General features: G+C 39.4%; 1 protein-coding gene across 3 annotated transcripts in view; it reads right to left on the minus strand.

Annotated features, from left to right (window-relative positions):
* SPTLC1 (serine palmitoyltransferase long chain base subunit 1) overlaps positions 1-12,446 on the minus strand; it is a 34,801-nt gene extending 22,355 nt beyond the window's left edge. For all 3 annotated transcript variants that reach the window (XR_010745890.1, XM_066339683.1, XM_066339684.1), the window contains exons 1-3: positions 12,369-12,446; positions 10,612-10,719; positions 2,154-2,248 (exon numbers count right to left, since the gene is read on the minus strand). Coding sequence is in view for 2 of the 3 variants with exons in the window: in XM_066339683.1 (XP_066195780.1) it covers positions 2,154-2,248; positions 10,612-10,719; positions 12,369-12,431 (266 nt within the window). In the remaining variant the exon portion in view is untranslated. The remainder of the gene's footprint in view (positions 1-2,153; positions 2,249-10,611; positions 10,720-12,368) is intronic.
* Between the last annotated feature and the right edge of the window lie 10,365 nt (positions 12,447-22,811).

The raw sequence follows: 22,811 nt of genomic DNA on the forward strand, positions 1-22,811 counted from the left end.
CAAACACAGAAAGTCAACATTTTTACTGAAATATTTAGGTTTTTTGTAGTGGTTTTGAGCTTTTACAATCCCCACATTATACGATAAACACCCAGTATTATAAAGACAAGTAAGAGTGGTGGGGCACTAGAACAGGCTGTCCAGAGAAGCTGTGGATGTTCCATCCCTAAATGTGTTGAAGACCAGGCAGGATGGGGCTTCAAGCAACATGGCAGAGTGGAAGGTGTGCAAATGGCAACAGTAAAAATGAGTTAACCTTTACAAGTTCCTTCCAATCCAAATTTGGTTTATGAGTAAGATTTTTGTACATCACGACTCATGATAGACATTAAGACACGAAAATAATAGAAAGACCACCTCAATAGATAGGGTCTCTCTAAAATACTGGTTAAAAAGGGGAAAATGCTTTTGAGCTGAAATCAGGATGCAGACTTTTTTTTCCTGTATTAATTCTGAAACATGTTTTAATTTTACAAAGTCAAAGTTACAGCTGAGAGTTGTTGAGCAACTTGTGGGGAAGCAGTCAGTTGGCTGCTTAAATACATTAAGACAAATGTCAAGTCCTCCCCACAGCCACTATTGAGTGGCTACACTATTGAAGGATGCGCTATTGAGTAGCAACAACACGTTAACATTCTGTCACAATACCTTTCCTAGCTGTTAGCACTGGAAAGTTCTAATAATTTAAACAGTTTCTGAGTCACTCTAAAACATATATATTTGTTCTGCTTTTTTTAAATAGCCAACACTTCCTTTAACCCCACAGTACTGCTTGCTTCAAAATTCTGAAGAATACCGTAAGAATTGTTCGCATCACAGCTAATTAGAACACGCATCACTTTTACATGGCAAACTTTTCTGTGGTAGTGGAACCATCAAAATGCACCTCACTATGACAGTAAACAATTGTACTGTCACTAAATTATTTCAAATTATTAGTGCCAATAGAAGGGTATTACAAATGCCTCCAAAGTAGAAGTTACTGACATGGAAACCTGAAGATTGTAAAAAGAAGCCTCAAATAATTTTCTGAAATCGTGTGTCTCTTGCCTAAGTCATCAAACATTTTAAAAGCCTTGTATAACACAATAAAGTAACACTGGTCCATAAATTTCGTCACAAAACAGCTTTACCATCCAGCATTTCCAATTCTGATTGTCCAAAGAAAACAACTTTTCATTAAGCGTGTGCTGGGTTTGGGGTAGAGTCAATTTTCTTAACAATGCCTGGTATGGGGCTGTGTTTTGGATTTGTGCTGAACGCAAGGTTGATAATATAGAGATGATTTTGTTATTGCTGAGTAGAGCTCACACAGAGCCAAGGCCTATTCTACTTTTCACACTGCCACACTGGCAACGAAGTTAGAGGTGCATGGGAGGTTGGGAGGAGACATAGCCAGGATAGGTGACCCAAACTGACCAAAGGGACCAGACCATATGGCTTGCTCAGGATATTAAGTGTGGGAAAGGAGAGGAAGGAGAGCATGTTTGGAGGTATGCCATTTATGCTCCCAAGTAACTGTTATATGTGATGGGGCCCTACCTGCCCATGGGAAGCACTGAATGAATTCCTCACTTAGCTTTGCCTGTTTGCATGGCTTTTGCTTTCCCTATAAAATTCTTCATCTCAACTATGACCCTCCAAAGTCTCTACCCAGTCCCACTGATGGGGGAGTGAGTGGCTGCACAGGCTGTGGCTGCTGGCTGGGGTTAAACCACAGCAATTGCCAAGTGGCTACACACGAAGCATGTTTCTTTTAAAGTGATTAGTGGTGATCTAAGAAGGTGGTATCCACTTTTGGAGGTCTCAGTCCATGTTTTCAGTAAATATGAAACAAATTAATACCAAACAATAGAGAGTCACAATGAATGCAAAGATACAACTCCTTCTCCCACCCCCAATAAAAAAAAAAAAAAAAAAAAGGACAACATTTAAAATAAGAAAGATTTTCTTAGTAATATAGTCTTGATAATGTTACAAAACCAAGACCTTTTCAGAGGCAAATTCAGTCCTGCTCTCTAAAAACGCAATGCAATTCATTTATGAAAGGTTTTAAGGATATGGAAATGCTTAATGAGCAATATGCTTTAAAATATGGGTATTAAGTATTTGAGTGGAAGTAAGTAAACAAACTTTATTTTGGTTACATTTACCCTGAAACAATGTTGTAATTGAGAGCTGGGTGATCTCTTGGCACAGAAGGTACAAGAGGTTCTGGCTGCCATTCTTCAATCAACTCTTCTTTTTCCTGATCAGAAGAAAAGAAATACTGTTTGAGAATGGAATTCCCCTAGAAAATGCATTATGCACTAATAAACAGTTGATAACTATCATATTAGAAATCATGTATGCTAGTACATGTCACCTTTCTGAGACACTTAAAAATTGATATTATCTTAGGATCTTTAAATGAGAGGCTCGCAATTATGAAATTGGGAAGGCAATAAGATATAAAGAAACATGGACCAGATGTGTCTGTGTATTAAAGATCTTATGCAATAATCAAGAGATGAGATACTAACATGACGTCCTGCCAGATTTTAATCAATGCTGTTCCATTCAACCTGCTATATGAAAATTCACCTCTACAGTTTATGTAGAGGACAACTATGTAACTGAATATGAATTACATAAAAATTTAATACAGATTGCCTCAATTTACATTCCTGAGTCTTCAATAGTGCTGTTTCAATAACACTGGCATAAAAATACTTTGCAAAGGAACAAATATGTGAGAAGGATACACTGAAGAAAAACTGTCCAGTGCTCAAGAAAAGGTAACGACAACTACTAAACCACATATCCTACATCTAACCATGGAGGAATACTGAGTGCACATTCATCTTCAAAGTAGTACTTAAATTCCGGTTAATCTCAAAGTGGAACTACAACCCAAGAGAAAATTCCATCCTTGTCTCACAACACTAGTGGTCATCTCTATACCAGTAAATAATATTGCTATGTGGATGGAAAATAAAAAAATCAAACATGTAATTTTACACTAAGGGTGGTGATCAACCACACTGCAAGCTAGCAGCTGCTACTGTGCAGTCCTCTCCTATCCAAACATTCCTGCTCCTTATAGCGGTAGAAGCAGTTCCAAAACAGACAAAAGCCTTATTCAGATCCAGATGAAAACTGAGTCAGCAAAAGCAGGATGGGATATATATCTGAACTAGAACTCACAACAGGAGTCCCAATCCCAGCCTAGACTGTCTGATGCTATTGGGAAACCACATCCCTCATGAGTTGCAGTTGCCCAGTAGTATCTTACACTTGTCCATAAGAGTTCAAAAAGGAGTTCTGATAATCACAAAGCAGGACGTATGCTCATGCAACCTTCACTCTGCTGCTACAGTAGTTTTTGAAAGATCCCAGTCCCTAATGTATAGTGTATCTAGAATAAAGAGCTTTGCGTTCATTTTGGAGCACAGGGTTGTTGGTTGGTGTCATGTTTCATTTTGGTTTGGGGTTTTTGCATGGGAGGGTTATTGGGTTTTGTATTAATTAGGCCACAGAATAAATCAGGTGAGAAGTGGGTGCAGCCTGTCAGTTATGGAAGGATAAATAAGAAAATCTTTATTTGACATCGAATGCTTTAGCAGTCAGATTCATGGTGTTTTTTCTGTTTGAAACTTGAACACAGAACACTTGAAAAGCTTTAAGGCAGAGCAGGCAACATAAAATTAATTTTCTTCAAAGAAAGCAGAATTAAAACTGTGGAAGCATGTACCTAGCTTTTTCATTAGTCTAAATTTTTTAGCTAAATGTAGCAAAATATCACCAAATCAGTTAGCTACTGAGGACACAAGCTCAAAATACTTTTGTCAAAGAGTTTACCAGTAAGAAAAAAAGTATGTATAGATGGACACTGTAACTACAGTAAATTAGCACATTCCAATTACAGTTAAGATCTATGAACACAAAGATAATAAACAATTCCTAATTAGTATTCCTATCCCCCTCACACTAATTCCTAAGAAGTTTCTGCTCTTCCCTTTAAAATCTTTGTTGCACACAAACTTAACAGGTCACAAGCCACAGATGAGACACGGCAACATCCTAATTTTTCTCATAATACAACTGAGAATATACAGGAGAGGTGTAATTGCCCTTTCAAACAACACCATTTCATTAATTCCAGCTCACAATCATTCTCCTCACCCATTACACAACATTTTGCTTTTACATGGATGTAAACAAACATTTGCACATTCACATCTTATGTCAACTGCTTCCATGAGTTCTTAGCAGAGAAGCGCATTGGAGACATAGACGATTAAAATGAGCACCAATCTCAGTCTAAATCAGCCAGCCAGCACTGCAGAGGAGACAATGCAAACTCTTTCCTCCTTCCATTCACCAAATACTGCAGTACACTGGCCTGTCCTTCTGACTACTCAGGGTAAACACAACCATCTGCTTCAGAACAAAAGGGCAGGGCAGAAGCAGACTTACATGCAGTAACCCAACATCAGAACACTTTTATCTTTTACCTCCTAAACATGTGATAAAATTTCACATCAATATAAATTTTAAAAAAGCTAATTTCCAAATATCCAGAGAAACTATCTTTTTAATTCACACTGTAATGTCCTCACACTGTTACACACTGTAACATCCACTTGATGAAGAGAATGAACTCAAAACTTTCAGTTTCCACTTTCTTGGACTGCAGTGTATGTGAACTCATCCCTCAACTCTTCCTCTTGCCTTTTTAAAATTACTTTTAATTTATATAAGCAATAAATAAAAAATAAGTAACATTATAAAGTGTATATATTTTATTTTATGAATAATACATAATAAACATGAAAATATAAGCGATAAAATGCTTATAACTATAATTTGTAAATTATAATAAATATATTTTTGTACGCTTAGCTTTAGGCTTTCTGGCTCTCTGAACCCTACCCCCTACATGTTAGGGAATCTTGAATTTGTTTGTGCATATTTATACATAGAAACATCTTAAATCTGGTTATCTAAATACACACATATTCTCACATACATATAAAATAGTTTTGGGTGGTTGTATTCTGTTGTGGATTTCACTTTCTAATCACTATATACCTTGGGTAAGGAAAATACCTGGGTGCAAACACATTCAACCCAAATGATTAAGAAAGTTGCCTTGTTTACCAAGGTCCTTAAGAAAAGGTGGCAATTTTGTTAATGAAGACAGCTCTTAGTGTTTGAAATTATGTCATACATGCAAATTCTACATTAATATCAAAAGATTATTAAAACTCAAATCTTTAATTTCACAGTATTTCTAGACTCATTTAACATAATGGGACAAACTGGCTCAAATAATGGGCATGCCAATTAGAAATGTCTCTTTTTCAAAGTATGTATGTATGCTCATACATAAGAGAAATTTTACCTACATAAGAAGTCTTGGCTCAGAATAACTGAAAACCTTTACAAAAATAGACTACCTCTGCTATTCCCTACAGAACAATGACTGATTAGTCTGTGAATGCTGTTCCTGCAAAACAGAGCTCGCGAGGTCTATGCATTTCTCAGCCACACATTAAATATTTGTCTCCAATAGGAACTTTCTAGCTTCCTAATTAGTATCACTCAAATAAAATGCATCCCATGCTACAACTGCAGTGGAAATTCTAAAATCAAAGAAAATATGGGAAGATGTGACTCTTAGTAGTACTTCAGAGATTTTGAGAGAAAAGCTCATTATTGCTATCATTTACTGCAGAGTAAAAGGCAAACGGACCTGCAGAGCACTTTCCTTTCACATATAGCTAAATGCTGCCATGCAAACTTCCACAGCCCACTCCAGTCCTCATTGTCACTTTCGCTTGCTACAGATTTTACTTTGTGTGAAAACCCATAATAATCTGTGTCTAGCACCCTGTATGGCCACACACTTATTTGTGTTTCCTAAAACACCAAAATGTCAGGAACTTAAAATATCAGAGAAGCACTCCACCTTTCTAGGTCATGATTTGGGAGATACTATATTCTAAAAGAAGCAGTAGGAATACTTACAAACACTATTACCAAAGCATAAGAGCTGAAAGGTGATTTCACCAGTTGAAAGGTGATTTCTGCACTGGATTTCGTAGTACTCTTGCTATACATTTGACTGAACCTATAATCCACCTTCAGAGTGGATTTCTTCACAGTTTCAGAAGTATGACTCCTAAGTTCACTGAGTTGCACAATATATTGTCTGTTTCTTGTTCCTCAGGATTGACTTGTCCTAATGTATCACTAAGACGGCTGTGCAGTAATTGTACTCTTCATTAATATTTATTACACGGAGTCAAGTCTGCTCTGGCAGCATTCCAACAATAATTCACAAAGAAACTTCAAGTATCATTGCATGAGTGGCTGGCATGCAGGTAGTGTGTGCTCTACCACCTGAGCAGGCCTGTCTCCAGTGGCTGTACCTGAGCAACCTAGTATTTCTTTCTGGTGTGGTAAAGACTAGACACCACAGCATGACTCAAACCAGAACAGGTCAGAAAGTAAACCAGCAGCAGTATTCTTGCTGAACAGCTGGCGTGTTTCTACACGTAGATGAACACAGACACAGAAGCTTGGCTGTATGGGATCCCGTATTGCATGAAACAGACTGTACTGGGTCTGGCTGCAATGGTGGGAATTTTCTTCATAGCAGCTCACACAGTGCTGTGACCAAAACAGTGCTGGTAAAACATTAAACTTGTATCTCTTGCTGAACAGCCTTTGTACAGTGCTAGCACCATCTATTTCACCCTCTCTTCCCAGAGTGAATAGACTAATGCATGCCCCAGAGATTGATAAATGACACAATCAGGCTTGAACCAACCAAACATGAATTCCATACTGTATTATGTCACATGACAATAAAAGGGGGAGGAGGGGTTTTAAGGAATTTAGTCACCATTTTCTCAAGAACTCTCTGATACTGGTCCATCCATGAAAGGTGATGAATGAGACATCATTTGTCTTGTTTTCTGTCTTCTTCCACTTTGCTTATTAAATAATTTTATAGTCACTCAAAAGTTTTCTTACATTTACTCTTCCTTTGCTTTGTGAGCAGCTGTGCAATGCTCAGGTCTACTGGGGTTAAATCCACAACACAGACTAGTGCCAATTAGATGGAGATTTTTCATGACGTTTAAGGAGAAGGCACATCTCTCTGTGTTTGCAGTTATTCCCTTTACACAAAATACATTAGGTCGCTTCAAAAGAATTACCTACACTGTAGAAAGAGAAACGGAACCATTCCATGACTCTGATGAATCGGTTTGCATAATTCCTCCAACTGTAGAAGATGTATTCACACTAACTTCACTGCTGTGTTTGTGCTTACTCTCAGTGAACTATCTGTAGACAAGACATTCCCTTCCAAATACAGTTCTTTCTACAGCAACCACTACTTCCATCTTCAAAAGTCAATGATACAGTCAGTTACTCTAACTTGGACCATCTTCATGGCTAGCCAACTTGAACATAGGATCAGAACAAAAAGTATTCACCCGTGCTACATTTTTTGCCACCAAGATAAAGGTAATAAGTAAGTCAGTAGTGTCTTAAGGTGTCAAACCCTCTCCTGCAATAGGGCTCACTGTAACTTTCTGGCTCTGTAATCTACAATGTGAATCAATGTATCTAGTCTATATACAAGGTAATTCTTGATCCCTGTTTGCATTTTCGCTAGTATTCACATTCCTTTTCACCCTTCAAATTCATAAAAGTTTGTAAAAATCTCAATGAAACATATTTGCATGCTTCTATTTTTCAGAAAGCCTCTTAACTGCTGTCTTGACAGTGACATCCTGCAAAAGTAAGGTTATTTAAGCCTAAGATATTTCCACATGTTTTTCCTCCTGACACTCTTCTAAACCCTCACTTCCACTGAAATGCAGCAGCCTGGCTACATGTGCAATCTCCCAGTTGTTCACTGCCCCAGTTAAACAGACACAGAACAATCTTCTTTCCCACACAGAATTGTTGGAGGTTTGTCTGCATACTTTCCTCAGCTTCAGCAAAATGGTCAGTCACAAATTAAGATGATGACCTGCAGCTACATGACAAAATCCAAGATGCATATAGAGATATATGAGTGAATTTCTTACTTTGTAAGGAAAAGACAGGTTTAATCTTTTTTTGGGTCACCAGTTATCCACGAGTTGCAAAGAGCCTTTTCCTGCTTTTACTGCAGAGAGAACGAAAAAAAAAAAATGTATCCTTCAAAATAGTAGAAATGAAAACTATCTGATGCAGGAAAACTCTAGTAGATGAATTATACTAGTTTCTGGATGGACAATCAGGGCCTACTTTAAGGCTGCAGCATGTCTTCCTAGATTATAAGAACAGTGTTTCACTACACTGGAGCTCACTTTGCATTCATTCCTCCTCTGTATTCTAACCAAAGACAGCAAACTTCTAGTATCCCAGGATTAATTCAGACTCTTCCAAGTAAAAAACTGATCTGGCCATTCCTGACTCCTCACTTCCTGCCTCCAGTCATAGAAGCACTTGGGTTGAAAGGGACATTAAAGCCCACGTGATTCCATTCCCATTACTGGCAGGGACAGCTTCCACTATAGACCAGGTGGCTCAGAGCCCCATGTAACCCAGCTTTAAACACTTCCAGGGATACAGCATCCAAAACCTCTTTGGGCAATCTGTACCAGTGCCTCACCATGCCCAATGTAAAGAAATCTTTCCTAGTATCTAATTTAAACTTGTCACTTTGAAGCCATTCCCCCTTGTCCTGTCACTACACACTCTTGTAAATAGTCTCCCCCCATCTTCCTTGCAGGAAGGCTGCATTTAGGTCACCCCTAAGCCTTCTCTTTTCCAGGCCAATCAATCCAAATTAATTCTCTCAGCCTTTTCTCATAGCAGAGGTGCTCCATCACTCTGATCATCCTGGTGGCCTCCTCTGGACTCACTCCAGCAGTTCCTTGTTGTTCTCTATGCTGGCGCCCAGTTCCAGCTGGGGTCTCACCAGAGCAGAGCAGAGGGGCAGAATCCCCTCCCTCCCCTGCTGCCCACGCTGCTTTGGATGCAGCCCAGGACACGTTTGGCTTTCTGGGCTGGGAGTGCCCATGGCTGGGTCATATCCCGCCTCTCACCCACCAGCACCCCCAAGTCCTTCTCACAGGGCTGGTCTCCTGTTCATCCCCCAGCCTGTGCTGATACCAGGAGCTGCTCTGACCCAAATGCAGTATCTTGCACTTGACCTTGTTAAACCTCATGAGATTCCCATGTACCCATTTTTTTGTCTTGTTCCCTCAGGTGTGTCAGCCACAGCTGACAGCTTGGTGTCATATGCAAATTTGCCGAGCACTTGATCCTATTATCTAAGCCATTAATTAAGATATTAAATTAGTTACCATATTAATTGATGTATTAAATGATAGTGATTCCAGTACCAGTTCTTGAAGGACACCACCTGTCACTGACGTCCACTGGGACTCAGAGACAATGGCTACTACCCTTTGGGTGAGACCATTCAACCACTTTCTTATCTACCTAGCAGTCCACCCATCACATACATTTCTCTCCAGTTTAGAGAGAAGGATGTTGAGGGGGACCATGTCAAAGGCTTTACACAACTCCAGGTAAATAACACCTGCAGCCCTTCCCTTGTCCACCAGTGGAATCACTCCATCACAGAAGGCTATTAGGTTGGTCAGGCAAGGTTGTCCTTTGTGAAGCCATGCTGGCTGGCTGAATAAATACCTGCTGAAGTGTTCTCTAGAATGCTCTAAGCCCTTCAGTAAGTGCTCCCCAATTGAGGACACTGCCTGCAGTTATGCTCACAACTGTAGACTTGTGCCTGCACTACAGTCAGTCCCTTCATCCTGTTCACTGATGGATTACACTAAGCATGCATCCTTACTGTGCATCCTTAATGAGAATAAGATCAAAAAGCATACAAACACATGACATAGATGGGAATTACATATACCTATTACAAATGCCCATAAATCTCTTTCACAAACTTTCTTTAGTACCATGAAGAAATTTCAGTATCCTATTAATAAGGGATATCACTACTCTGAAGCTCAAATAAACTAGTCCAGGACATCTTCAAAAAAAACTTTAATCATTTCTGATAGTCTACAGCCAGAAGTCAGAAACAAATTCCAGTCTTCACAAGTAAGGCTTTTTTATTTTCTCAGGACAACATTTTAAGAGAAGAAAACTGTTTCTAAACTACAATTTTTCTGAAACCCATTGTAAACTCTTGGGAGTTATTACTCATAGACATCACATATACAGATTGACCATTTTCCTACCATCTACAGTCTTACAGTTCATTTTGCCTGATGGGCGTTTTTAATGTAGCTCTCATCTTTAAAGTAAAGCCCTCCACTGAGTAGAGCTAATGACAGCTTTTCATAGCTTAACAGTCACAGCCATATCCATTTTTTTATTTCTCAGACTCTCAAACACAGTGCTACTTTAAAAGCACACACTGACATATTTAAGCAATAAGCAGCTCCTGAGTCCAGAGTAAGCTCACCCTTTGAGGTTAAAGAAAAAAACACAGAAATATTTATAATGCAGCGGTGGTTCAACACCCAATAAATACATCAATTGCTATGAACTGTTTCTCTAAAGAGAAATATTTTTTCACTATACCTTAAGTGTTAGATCAGATCGTTCTTGAAGCTTATACGTCTTGGAGAAAAGTAGTCTGATTATCCATAGTATTAGAATTCCTTCTAAAATAAGATGGTAAGCAGGAGCCTGAAAACAAAAGTACAAAAATTAGTCTAAAGAGAATTCTATTTGAAGCAGTGTGATGCAACACAACCATTCTATCCCCACTAGCACACTCAGAAAAAAACCCAAGGCTTATCATCAGCTGATATATTTCTAAATCAGTAAAAATTTTAACTATATGAAAGTGGAATGATTTGAAGCTATTACCTGTAGCCGGTAACTTGAGTTTGAATGGATTTGGTTCATAAACATGTTCTAAACTGATAATTGATTTCAATTCCACACATAATTTTCTACACTGAGAGTAAAGGTGGTTAAGTAATACAGGTTGCACCAGTCAGCACCCGTGAAGGTAGCAACAAAACCAAGCAGAAGTATCCTGAAAGCCTGAAGGTCTGTCACTTCCACTCTATTTTTGTAACTTACACTCCACCAGCAGGGATAGCCATTTACAAAGAAAGCCAATTCTGTTCTTACACCTAGCTTCTGTCAGTTTTACAGGCACTTTGGTCAGGTATAAACCAACTGAGTCAGCTCAACTAGTTCTGTCCTCGTGTCCTTTACTCTCTTGTGTGGACACCAAGTGCAGGAATACTCAAAGCAAACCAGAGTTGATCCAAGTCAGCCTCTTTGGGTGCTTGGGGGGACAAAAATCAGTTTGCCCTGGCAGCACAGCTACTTTGAAGAAGATGTGAAGTTATGGCATCAGCACTGGACATGTAGCAATAATGTTGAGCTTAGTTATTCCACTTCAGAAAAGCTCCTGTCTATTATTTTTAAAAGACTAAAAGTGCACACAAATGAGCACACTCCCTCTTCAAGTCAGGGGAATTGCTCCCACACATCAATATATTTGGTGGTGGAACTTAAAGTGGAACTTTGCACACATCCAGGAACTGAAGTAAATTGAATGCAAGCTTTTTAAAAGTAAAGAGTCCTATGGCATATCAAACTGCAAATAACAAATGTTACCTACTGCAGAGCACTTTTCAGTTTACCAAACATATTGAGAATACATACACGACATGTATGACATGACATCTAAAGAACACACAGTATACTCCCACTGAGGTCTGTGCTTTTCGGTGCCTACAGTTATCCTGGACTCAGTGGTACCTGCTTCATCAGCTAAGCACTTTTATATTTGGACTGCAAATCTTGCATACATTCTTAAAAAGTGACTACTCTTTGCCAAAGGAAAGGACACAAAAGCACCGCCTATCATCAGGACATCCTTTTTAACATCACGAAACAAAGTCTGGGTACAAACATGCACAGCTGATCTCCACCAGGAGAGAATTCAAGCCTAAACATTTAAACGCCGTTTCTTTCTTTGCAAACGACATTTTTAAGCTACAAACCTTGACCCCAGTAAAATACTGTGAACCTTACGGCTTAATGCTCTTGCTGCACGCCTTAAACGTCTCTTTATAAACCTGGAGAAATAGGACGCGCGTGTATATTTTCAATATACAGCCGCGGTGCACTCACATACACTCACGACTCAGCGAGGGCAGCCCGACCCCCGCAGCACTGACCTGAGCTCAGCTCCCGATTCACCGCCCAGCACCGCCCGCCGCCCTCGGGGCAGCTCCGGCGATACCTCCCCGCTCCCTGAGCCCCTCGCCGCCCTCACGCCGCCCCACCACGCTCGGCCGCCTGCCCCGCCGCACCTCGTAGAAGGCCTGGACCATCTCCACCAGCACCCACTGCTGCCCCACGCCCGCCGCCGCCATGGCCGCGCCGCCGCTTCCGCCTCTCCGCCCACGCGCGCCGGGGCGGGCGCGCCCCGCGCAGAGCGCCCCCTGCAGGGCCCGCGGCGGGCGGCGGCTCCGGGCTCCGGGCGCGGCCTGCCCCTGCGCGCCCCGCGCCGCCGGCCCCGCGGCCTGCTGCGCCGTCTGGCGCCTGGGGCGGAGGGCGGGCCGGCGCCGGGAAGACCACGGAGTCGCTGGCTCTCAGAATCGGTCAGATTGGAAGGGACGGCAGGAGGTCGTCTGCTGCAACCTCCCTGCTCCGGCTGGGCCATCCTAGAGCACGTGGCATGGGGTTGTGTCCAGACAGTTCTTGGATCTCTCCGATAAGGAACAGCTTCTTTGTGCAGCCTGTTCCAGTGTGCAGTCACGGTCAAGTTTTCATGTCCAGGTGGAGCTTCCGTGCTTCAGTTTCCACCCGTCGCCTCTTGTCCTATTGTGCAGCGCCCCTGGCAGCCTGGCTCCATTCTCTTGGTGTCAACCTCTTTAAACGTTTACATCATAGATGCACGCTTCAGTGTTGACTAAATGAAATTAGCTACAAACTGGACTTGCCTTAGAAGATAAACATGGATGTGTTAAAGTGTACTTCATCACCACATTTCAAACCTGGTCCCATTTGTTGAACTTGCTGCAGTTAGCTTGGTGTTGCTCCTCCACACTCAGGCTTCTTCAGCCCTGTGATCCCCTAGGTGGAATGGGGCAAAGTGCAGATACTGTGCTTTTGTGCCTCATCCACACATGTTACATCTAACACCTCTGTATCTGTAACTGGTCAATTTATTGCTTGAAGGAACAATTGCTCAGATACTTGGCTAATGAAAGGAGCAACAAAAGTAAAACCTGAGTGTAGTGGAAATAATGGGTAAATTCAAATAAGAGCAGAAATTTTTAAGTTAAGAGTCTTACTAAAGTGAGCAGCCCCAAACACCAAAGATTGTTGGGGAGAGATAAATGCCATGATAAAAAAGAGTAGTGTTGAAAGCCTTTCCCCACAGATGCACCTGGGTGTGGGGAGGTGACAGAGTGGCTGTGTGTAGCTGTGCAGGACCTGAGCAAAAGTCAGTTATTCCTACAAGTCAGTGGAGAAGAGAGGTGACTGGAAAGAAGACTGCTTGGGAAGTGAGTTAAATGCAGTGTTTGAGAGTGGTTTCCCTGGAGCTGCACAACTGTGGAGTGTTTCTGATGGTCTTCTTTGACAACACAATGGGAAGCACACCTCTTGGGGTTTCACTCACTAGTCTTCACCATGGCTGGTTGAGAGAAACCTGGGGTAACAGTTGATGAAACAGTGGCTAGCAAAAACCTTGTGGCTGTTGCTAACTATAAATACAAACAATAGCTTAAAATTTTACAGTAGTGGATAGTTAAAATCAGTGAACTTCACTTTCATGCTAATTGAAATGCATAGTAGTTAATCTCCCTGAGTTTCTGAACTTAATGATGATATACTTGTCAAATTCTAATCTCTGCACAATTAGAGAAATATGTGGTTTGAGGCTCTCTGAAAAGTCAAGAGAGACAATAAATATAGATTTTGGCTTTTAGCTGCATGAAGACTCTTGTCTTCACTGTTAAGTGCTTCTGTGGGCATTGTGTCATGGTGGAGTCTTGGACTCTTAGGAGATGGCTGCTACTACCAACCTCAAAGAATGTGTCTGGTATGCATTCTCAAATTGCCCCCAGAAGAGTGGGCCACATGCGTTGCCTTGGTGGGCAGCAGATTGAATCACATCTCTGCTCTCATCAGACTGTGAGTTTCAATATTTCAATATTTTACATATGTATGTATGATTAGGAGACAAAGAAATCAATTTTGTGAAACACTAGATGAATTGTTTCAAGCGTGAAATGCAGTGAAGTTAATAACATACTAACCAGTAATTCTTCTGGCAGTGGATTCAGAGTTCCTGGTCTGGATTATTGTAGTGCTGGGTCTGTCATAGTAATAAACTGATCCCTATTGCTCAGCAGTTTCATTGTTTCAACACAGGGCAACTGCTGCTAATTGCTTAAGGCTGCTTTACTTCTGACAGTAATAAAGTGAAGGAGGTAAAGGGATAAGTCCTTCTCAATGGCAGTTTATGACTGGAAAGAAAGGGGACAGGAAAAATATCTCTGAAATTAAAGACCTGATGAAAGTTATTGAGATAGTGCCCTATAGGAATTCCTGGTCTGTATGTTTTGAATTCTGTACTCCCCCCACATTCTCCATTTGCACAGTATTTCTAAACCACTCTTACTCTGGATCTTCCTTACCAACCCACTCATTTCTCACACTCTGCTTTGAATCCCCAGCTCAGTTCCCCTGGGTCAACACTGGCATTCCAGCTATCTGCTATCGTTCTCTAGTCACTTCAGAAATCGAAAAATAGGACTTGGTATGGCTAAGAATTTTATTTTTTTCCTGAACATCATAGGTGTAGCCAGTGCCGGTTACTTTTCTGTCCTCTTTGCTCTTGTTGTGATTAGTTATTCCTCTGGCTTCTTCATTTTACTTTGTCAAGTATGAAGCAAGTAGTCAGAACTTCTATTGACATGATATCAGCTGAGGAGAATGGCATTGGGAAGTGGTACATGGCTGTGAAGGGATGGTGGTACTTGCTGCCATCCTAGTTGTTTTGCTGTGTTGATGATATGTGTATGGTAGGCAGAGAAATGTAAGAACTGTGGAAAAAGTTCCTGAGGTTCATTTACTCCTCCCCTGCCTCCTCAAACCATACACACAGAAGGGGGATGATGGTGTTGGAGATTAAGGGCATTAAGGGAGTGTTAGCAGTTATTCTCACACATTCTAGGTGATGAAAGCTTAGTTTAGATTATTGTGGTTTTAGTGTGCCTAGTTGTAACATGCTGGCTTTGTGGCTATCCTGAAAAAAAAAAAAAAAAAAAAGAAAAAAAAGAAGAAAAAAAAAAAAGCATTGGGAAAGCAAACCCAAAATGGCAAGGGGAAGCAGGATAATACTAGTTAGTCTTTTTTTGTCTTTGAAACTTGATGCTCCACTGAGATGATGCTGGCAGCAAGCACAGAAAACTTTCAAAGTCAGTTGAAAGCTATCTGTTAAGCCAGAAATTGTGTCTCAACTCCAAGCGGGAAGCCCAAAACCATTGCAAGAGTAATGTACAAGTGCCAAGAAGAACTGGAATATCAAGTTCTGTAGTTTACCCAATACGTGGAAAAGTAATTGTGCATAAGGCAAGCAGAGCACGGGATAAACTTAGTGTTATCTAAATCTGTGCACTGTTGCGTCTCAGAAATGTGCTTAATCCTAGTTCTGTAGTGAATTAACTGTGAATTAATTATTAAATTAGCAGAAACCTGTCTCAAGTCTGCGTGGGAAACATCTGGAGATCTCAAGCTTTGACACAAGATTTGTGAAAGAATAAGAGTACCTAGTGGTCAAAGTGTGGTGCGTTCTAGGTATTCCTAACTCTTCCATGGCACCTTGAACAACTGTAGTGACTAAGTGGCATAAAGTGGAACTGCTGTAATATTTTCCTGGCATACCATGAGGACCAAATTTAACCTCAATTGTTTGGACTTAATGACTACTGCAACCATGTAAGAATGACCAGAATCTTCTTTTTAAAGTATTTTCAACCAAAGGTGGACCTTTGGAATTAAAAGCTAATTTATCAGATGGATAGAGGCATAACAGTCTGCCTCCTGTCTACACCTCTTTTTAATGCTTGTTCCCCATATGGGCTTAGCAGCACCAGACTAAGTACTTTAATTTCCAATACATGGCTGAACTAATAATCTTAAAATGGAATTGACACCAGATAGGCCTTGTCCTGTGATAACTAAAAATACCTTGTTTTAGGAACTTGTAAGAGCGGTGGGGGACCACTGACAGAACCTATACTATTTAAATGAGAATGTTTGCCCTGCAGAGAACCAGTTAACAGTGGTGTTGCAATATTTCTGTCATGGCATTAGGCTTTGTATCCTGTGTGGTTAAATCTCAATATATCTCATTCAAAACTTCAGACATATTCAGATTATGGATTTTCAGCCCAGAGCTTCTACCTGGGTTGGTTGTCTCTGCTGCAGCACAAAGTAGATGTGTGACTCATTTGTTTCTCTCCTTCACCTCAACTTGCAACTGAACTGCTGTCCACCCTCTACTTCAAATCCTTCATCCAAACAGCACATCATTTATTCCAAATTGTGTCAGTTTAATTGTGCCTTTTATTTTAGAATTATAAGCATTGTATTAATAGAACATCTCAAATTTGTGTTCACTTCTTCTTGTTCCACTTTTTGCTTATATTGAATTGACTACTGTTTCTCTTAGCATATTTGAATTAGAAACATAGCAGATTTTATGAGCAGACTTGCACTTAAAATACTTTTGATGGAGTTAAAACCGGTTGACCATAATGAAGTCAAGATCACCACAGCAATAGTAATTAATCCAAAATAAATAATGCAGCATGTTTTGAAATGCTGTCATCTCATTGCATACAAAATGTCCAAACTGACTAGATTCAATATGCAGAGTGATAAGTAAAAACGTCATGTGTCTGCATGACACTGAGTTTTTCTAAGCTGAAAAGTAATTTTCATATGCTAATTCTAAGAAGTGGTCTAATGGATTGATCTGATATAAATTTTAGGTAACACATAAAGACATACACTGTATGCAAGATAGAGCTTGAGACCTGCATGATAAGAAATAAAAACACAGTTCTGTCAGTAAGGTGTCCAACAGAAGGTCAGGAGATTTGGCTCCAAGGGTTCACATTCCACATCTCCTTTAGCTATTGTACTGCAGGCCTCCTCTCTTAAAAATTAAACTAGAAGAGGAGCAAAGGGGTCTCAATCCTGCATCAATTACATTTATTTACCTGAACAATTGGATTCCAGTCTCATACAAACTGTCTTAGAAACACTCTTGTCATCAGTGTTTTTCATACTTATAGTTTTTATGTAGAAATTTCAAAGGAGTATTTCATCTGCTGATGCTCTGACTAGGTAAAGGCCATGTGCTAATAGAACCCAAATAGACCTTTGGCTTCTGTGTGGTTATATGAAGGTCACACTTCATATACAAACCCCTTTGTACAAACCCCTTTGCTTTTACAGCACTGCTACCCACTTCTTGCTTTGTATAAAACTGGAGTCTCTAATGACTTCTTCTGGAACAACAAACAGCGGTAGCATTACTTGAAGGTTTTTCGGAGGCATAGAGCCTTATAAATTTCTGTACTGAGAAACCTGGAAATGTGAAGTATGCAGTCTTCACATAGTCACAACTAGATGCATCAGAGAAGTGTACACTAAAAATAAAGTGAGGTTAAGTAAGAATTTGGTTGTTCTTGTCAGATAGAGGTATCTTTTGAAGCAAGATAATTTTTTTTTTCAAAATGCACTGTGTGTATTGTAGATTTAATTTGCCTGCAAAAATAGGAAGATGAATAGTCAACTACACTATCATAATGTTATAGGTAGTGGCTACCTCCTACTACAGTTACAAGAGATCTTACAGAGTCTGTGAGAGGTGCTATCCATATCAGAGACAAGCTGTTTCCTGTACTAGACTCTGTAAAGTATTCCTCAAAATCAGGTTTTGGTTCAGATGTAACAAATCTCATGGGAACAGTGTGTGAATTTAAAGCTGAAGTTTTGAGATTAAAGTGGCAATTTTGTCCTCTTGATACACAGAAATGCAATTCCTGTCTTCCAGGACCAGTCTTAGTGAACTGGTTTGGCTCAGACTGTTCCTATCCCTAAATTTGAATGCGTATTAAATTTATGCATTTAGCTGATCATATTTAAATATTAACAACAGATTTAGCCTTCTCATTTTACCACAGTTAGTTGACAACAAATCTTTGTGATGAAAAATAGAAAAGAGCCATTGAACTTCTTGAGGCCTACAGTATTGCAGAACTCAGATCAAGACCAGGATGAAATTGTACTCTTTTTTGTCAGCCTTAGGAAAAAAAATACTAAGATGGCAGATAATTGCAGATTTTGCTGAAAGCAAAATCAGCTTTTGATCATGCTTTCATTGTATGCTCAATATCTGGTGGCTTCTTACATCCATATAACACTGTGGGGCATTGAAGCATTTTACCATCTCATTCTGTCTTAATCACCTCAGTCTAAATGTTTGTTTCAAGTTAAGCATTTAAGCAACCTGTAAATCTTCACAAACCGTTTCCAGAAGCTTTGAGAGTAGATTAAGCTGTCTATGATAACACAATCTTTTTCTCTGTAATGACTGGGTTTTTCCACTGAGGTAGGCAGAATAAAGTGCTCTCAGTAACACCATTGTGCTGACTAAAGCAAGCATTGATTACTAGTGCATTCCCTGACACCTTCTACAAATGGTTACAGTTTTTGTCTTTGTGTTTTCTTCAGTTCAGTTCCTTTGCTGTTTAGGTGGCTCAGCATTTTAATGGTAACGGTGCTGTATGCAGTGTGTGGTTGTAAAACTCTTACTAACACAAGTGATTTTAGAAATAGGATAATTCAGGTAATGTTATCAGAGTAGAGGGAAGTTTGAAAAGTCATGGAAACTTCAATTTTTTAATGCACAGTGTTCACTATGGAGTTTGCTTCCCTGAAGATACACATGTAAAAATGCCTGTGAAAGAAGCAATGAGATTTCATCCTGTAAAATACAAAGTATTCCTTTGCCAGCTCATCATTCTTGCCAATCTACTGAAGCACAGAAAAGCACTGTATTGTTTGCAGATCCATGTAATGCATACCAGAGCACTAGTTGAAATTCTTTGTGGTTATAGGTAAAATGTGTGTGCGTGTCTTGGCAGAGGTAGTCTAGTCTGACAGGCAGCAGCTTGCATATATTTGTTACTCAGAGAGTTGCCACATAACTTCTACAAATTCAGACCAGATGTGGCTAAAAACATTTTTTAATTGGTAGACCAATGCCCTTTCAAGCACTGAAATTCTTACCTGGCTTTTAAACTGTAGGATTTTACCTGAGTAAGGTCTGAGTAAAAGCATAGTTTTGCATTCGACTGCTGTTTCATAGCAAATGAGTGGAATACAATCTCTGTTCTCCATAATCACTCCAGATATTTCACAAAACTAAGTAATTGTAAGCTGTTAACATCTAAAAGATAAAGTAAACTAGGTAAAATGATAATGTTGGGGAATAAAGTGTCTGAGAACCCCTCCACACACTTTCCAAACATAGAGTAATTATTGAAATATACTTTTCAGAGAGACTTGAACAGGTTATTGAAAAACAACAATGCAGTCCTTGTTAATGGGTGAATGTTGGTGTGTTTATAAGACAGAATCTTACCTTTCTGACACCTCTGAAAATCTAAGTCTGCTGAAATCAAAGAAGAATAGCTTGGTTTTCTGAAGCTTTTTGGAACTTCACAGTGCATCACAAAACAGTAGGTTTACAGCTTCACTTCTGTAAGATATTTTTGATGGAAAATAGTTTGCTGTATGCAAATATGCCAGCAGCTGAAGCTAGTAAGCAGTTTCAAGTGAAAAAATTGTCACAACATAGCTTGTGCTCCATCTGAATATTCTCCTAATTATTCCTGAATTACTGGAATAGATTTCAACTCCCTTCTCTTGAAGGAAATGGCTTCAATTTTGTTGTTCCAGTGGTAGGATATTTTTAATAAAAATTCCCATTTATACCACTGTTTCACTTTAAAATTCATATTAAAAATAGGTCTGCTGATGTGTTAGAATGGTCTTGTTATGAATGGCTATTATGAAGTTGGCTTTTTGCAGGATGTGTGCTATATGATTGATGGCTTTGTGGTAAGGATGTAGGTTTTTATTTTCTGCTGTTAGTGGAGAAGATTTGGCATAGTGGTAGTAGTGATGTGGTGTGCTTGAACTGTCTGTTTGGCTGGGATAACATCCAGTGAACATGTTGGGGGGGACCCTGCTATTGATACATCAACTATCAGCATCTCCCATCTGAAGAAAGCACGGACCAAGGCCCAATCTGGATGTGATAATGAAGACACAGCCAAGAAACACGCATGCTCTAAAAAGGCAGACCCAAGGATGGGCCATGCAAAACAGTCCCTGGAATATGGAAACTAGTTAATGGAAAAATATGAATATTCAACAGACTGATACAACAGAAAGGGTATTTAAAGAAAGCCTGTGAAATAGCAATTTGTGGACTTGGCTAAATGTCAAGTCACCCGGCTGGCCGTATTTTGCTTTTTTTCCTTATCTCCTAATTGTCTTATCTTTTTATTAAAACCTATTTCTTAAAATCTACCAAAAAGTGAATCTCGTTTTTCACAGTCTTCTGACCAGTGGGCTGGAGTTCATGTAGCTTGTGCCTTTTTGGTTTTGAGAACAAGGAAGCTGGTTTTTAGTTCTTAATTCTTCTTTGCACATTTTATTTCTATACTGCTGAATTAGATTCTGAGATTATTTTAAGAGACAACAGTAGTTTAATTAATGTGTGAGATGAAAAAGCAGCTTATAATCAGTTGGTCTTTCCTTACACATAGTAAATGGAACAACTCCAAATATAAGGATTTATTTTTCCAGAAGATAGGAAAGGACGAATGTTCACTGTTGGGGCAGTTCACAAGTAGAAAAGAGTGTGAGATGAGAGCTTCAACTGCTATCAATAACAGAGACCACTGACTAATCCAAATGCAAATAGTTGATACTTTGGAGGAGGAAAAAAAATTGGAGAAAAGTCCGGTAAATTATTCACCCTTGGAAAATATATTTTTTGTTAAATTTCCATACAAAGAAGCTGATCAACAATATCAACAATACCACCTCTATTAATTGCTATCAAAACCACGAAGTAAAGTAGTCCTTTCACTTTCTGTCCTCCTAGGCTTGCCGCATTCTTCCAATTATAAAACATTTACATTTCATCAAAACCAGAAAACAAATGATAACATTTAGAGGTACATCTAAGCAAATCTTAGTTTCCTTTGTACCTCGTAGGTAAAAAGTCTTGGTATGACTCATTGAAATTTGTTTGTAGTTGTGCAGGAAAAAAAAGAAAGCCACTTGTTAAATTCTGTGGTATTTAAGTAGTGCCTGAAAATTCTGTGTTCAATTTTGTGATGGTGTAACATTACCCGTGTTTCTTTCTGCTCTAAGCACAGTTGTTGAAAGAAGAATAATACATTGTTTAATTGTCAATAGTCTTATCATGAAGTGGGTGGCTTTTGCAATAGGAGTTTTTACAGTCATTTCACATATCAAGGCTTTTTGTATATGGATCTCATCAGTAAGTGAGTGAGACAATAAGAATATGGAATTGTGGCACCAACATTCCCAGACATATTTCTTTATTTCATATGGAGAAAAAAAACCTTAAAAACCATTTGCAAAATTAGAGTACATTTTCTAAGTGATTTTCCTGTTAAATATTTTAACCAAAATCGGACATATGTGGCTAGCTACAGAAACAAGGCTTGTGACTTCCTCCGTTCTCTGCCCTTAGCCACACATGTTTACTCATAGAGGAATTTGAGCAAAACTTCTGCACCGGATTTTTGTCCCTGAGACTGCAAATGTACATAGGAGGGTTTGAAAGAGTATCATTGTTGGGTAGATCCTGAGATCTCACTAACAAAGCAATTCTTGATGAGTGCTGTAGACTTTTATAACCTCACTGAAGTAACTCCAGCAGCTAAGATTGGTTGTCTGCAATCACTGACTCACGAAGATTGCTCTTGCTCCCACTATCTTAGAAGAGCTATAGTGTCCTGGTATCCGAACCAGCAAACTTACACTTAAGTAGTGCATGCTTGGAAATTTAGCTACTCTCAAAAATGCAGGGTCAAGTAAAAGACATTTTCCAATTTTTGTACTTGCTTTCTGTTTTGGATCCCTAATCTGCCAAAACCAGGATGTGAGAACAGATATTTAGGGGACCAATTACAAAAATTCAGGTTCTGTGTCAGAGGTGAAGTATATTTAAATACCAAGCAAGGAATCCCAGAGAAGAAGATTGACTCATTATTTTTGTGGCAAATTGGAAAATTTTCCTTAGAATAATCCTCTTCCTTTTATTTTTGTTTGCTTGTTTGTTTGTTTGAAAGCATAAAGTGAAACCTGAATTGAGATTCACAGAATTTTGATGTTTTCTCCTTATCCTTCAGTCTTACATTTGCACAAACATGGAAGGAACACATTTTGCCTATTCGCAGACCTTTGTGGAAATGAGTGAAGTAATAATATTATGCTGCTCAGCAGATGAAAAATGTTCATGCCATTTCGCAGCTAGCCTTTTTAACAAATGCAAAGTGTTGGTCACCAGGGGACATCTGCTGCCAGCAAGGGGCAGTGCACTGAAGGCATTTGAACGTTGAGTTCATGCAACAAGATTGAAGGAAAGTAAAAGTTACAGATATCATTAACCATTGCAAATA

The sequence above is a fragment of the Sylvia atricapilla genome, chromosome Z, assembly GCF_009819655.1.
Source record: "Sylvia atricapilla isolate bSylAtr1 chromosome Z, bSylAtr1.pri, whole genome shotgun sequence".
Classification (NCBI taxonomy): domain Eukaryota; kingdom Metazoa; phylum Chordata; class Aves; order Passeriformes; family Sylviidae; genus Sylvia; species Sylvia atricapilla.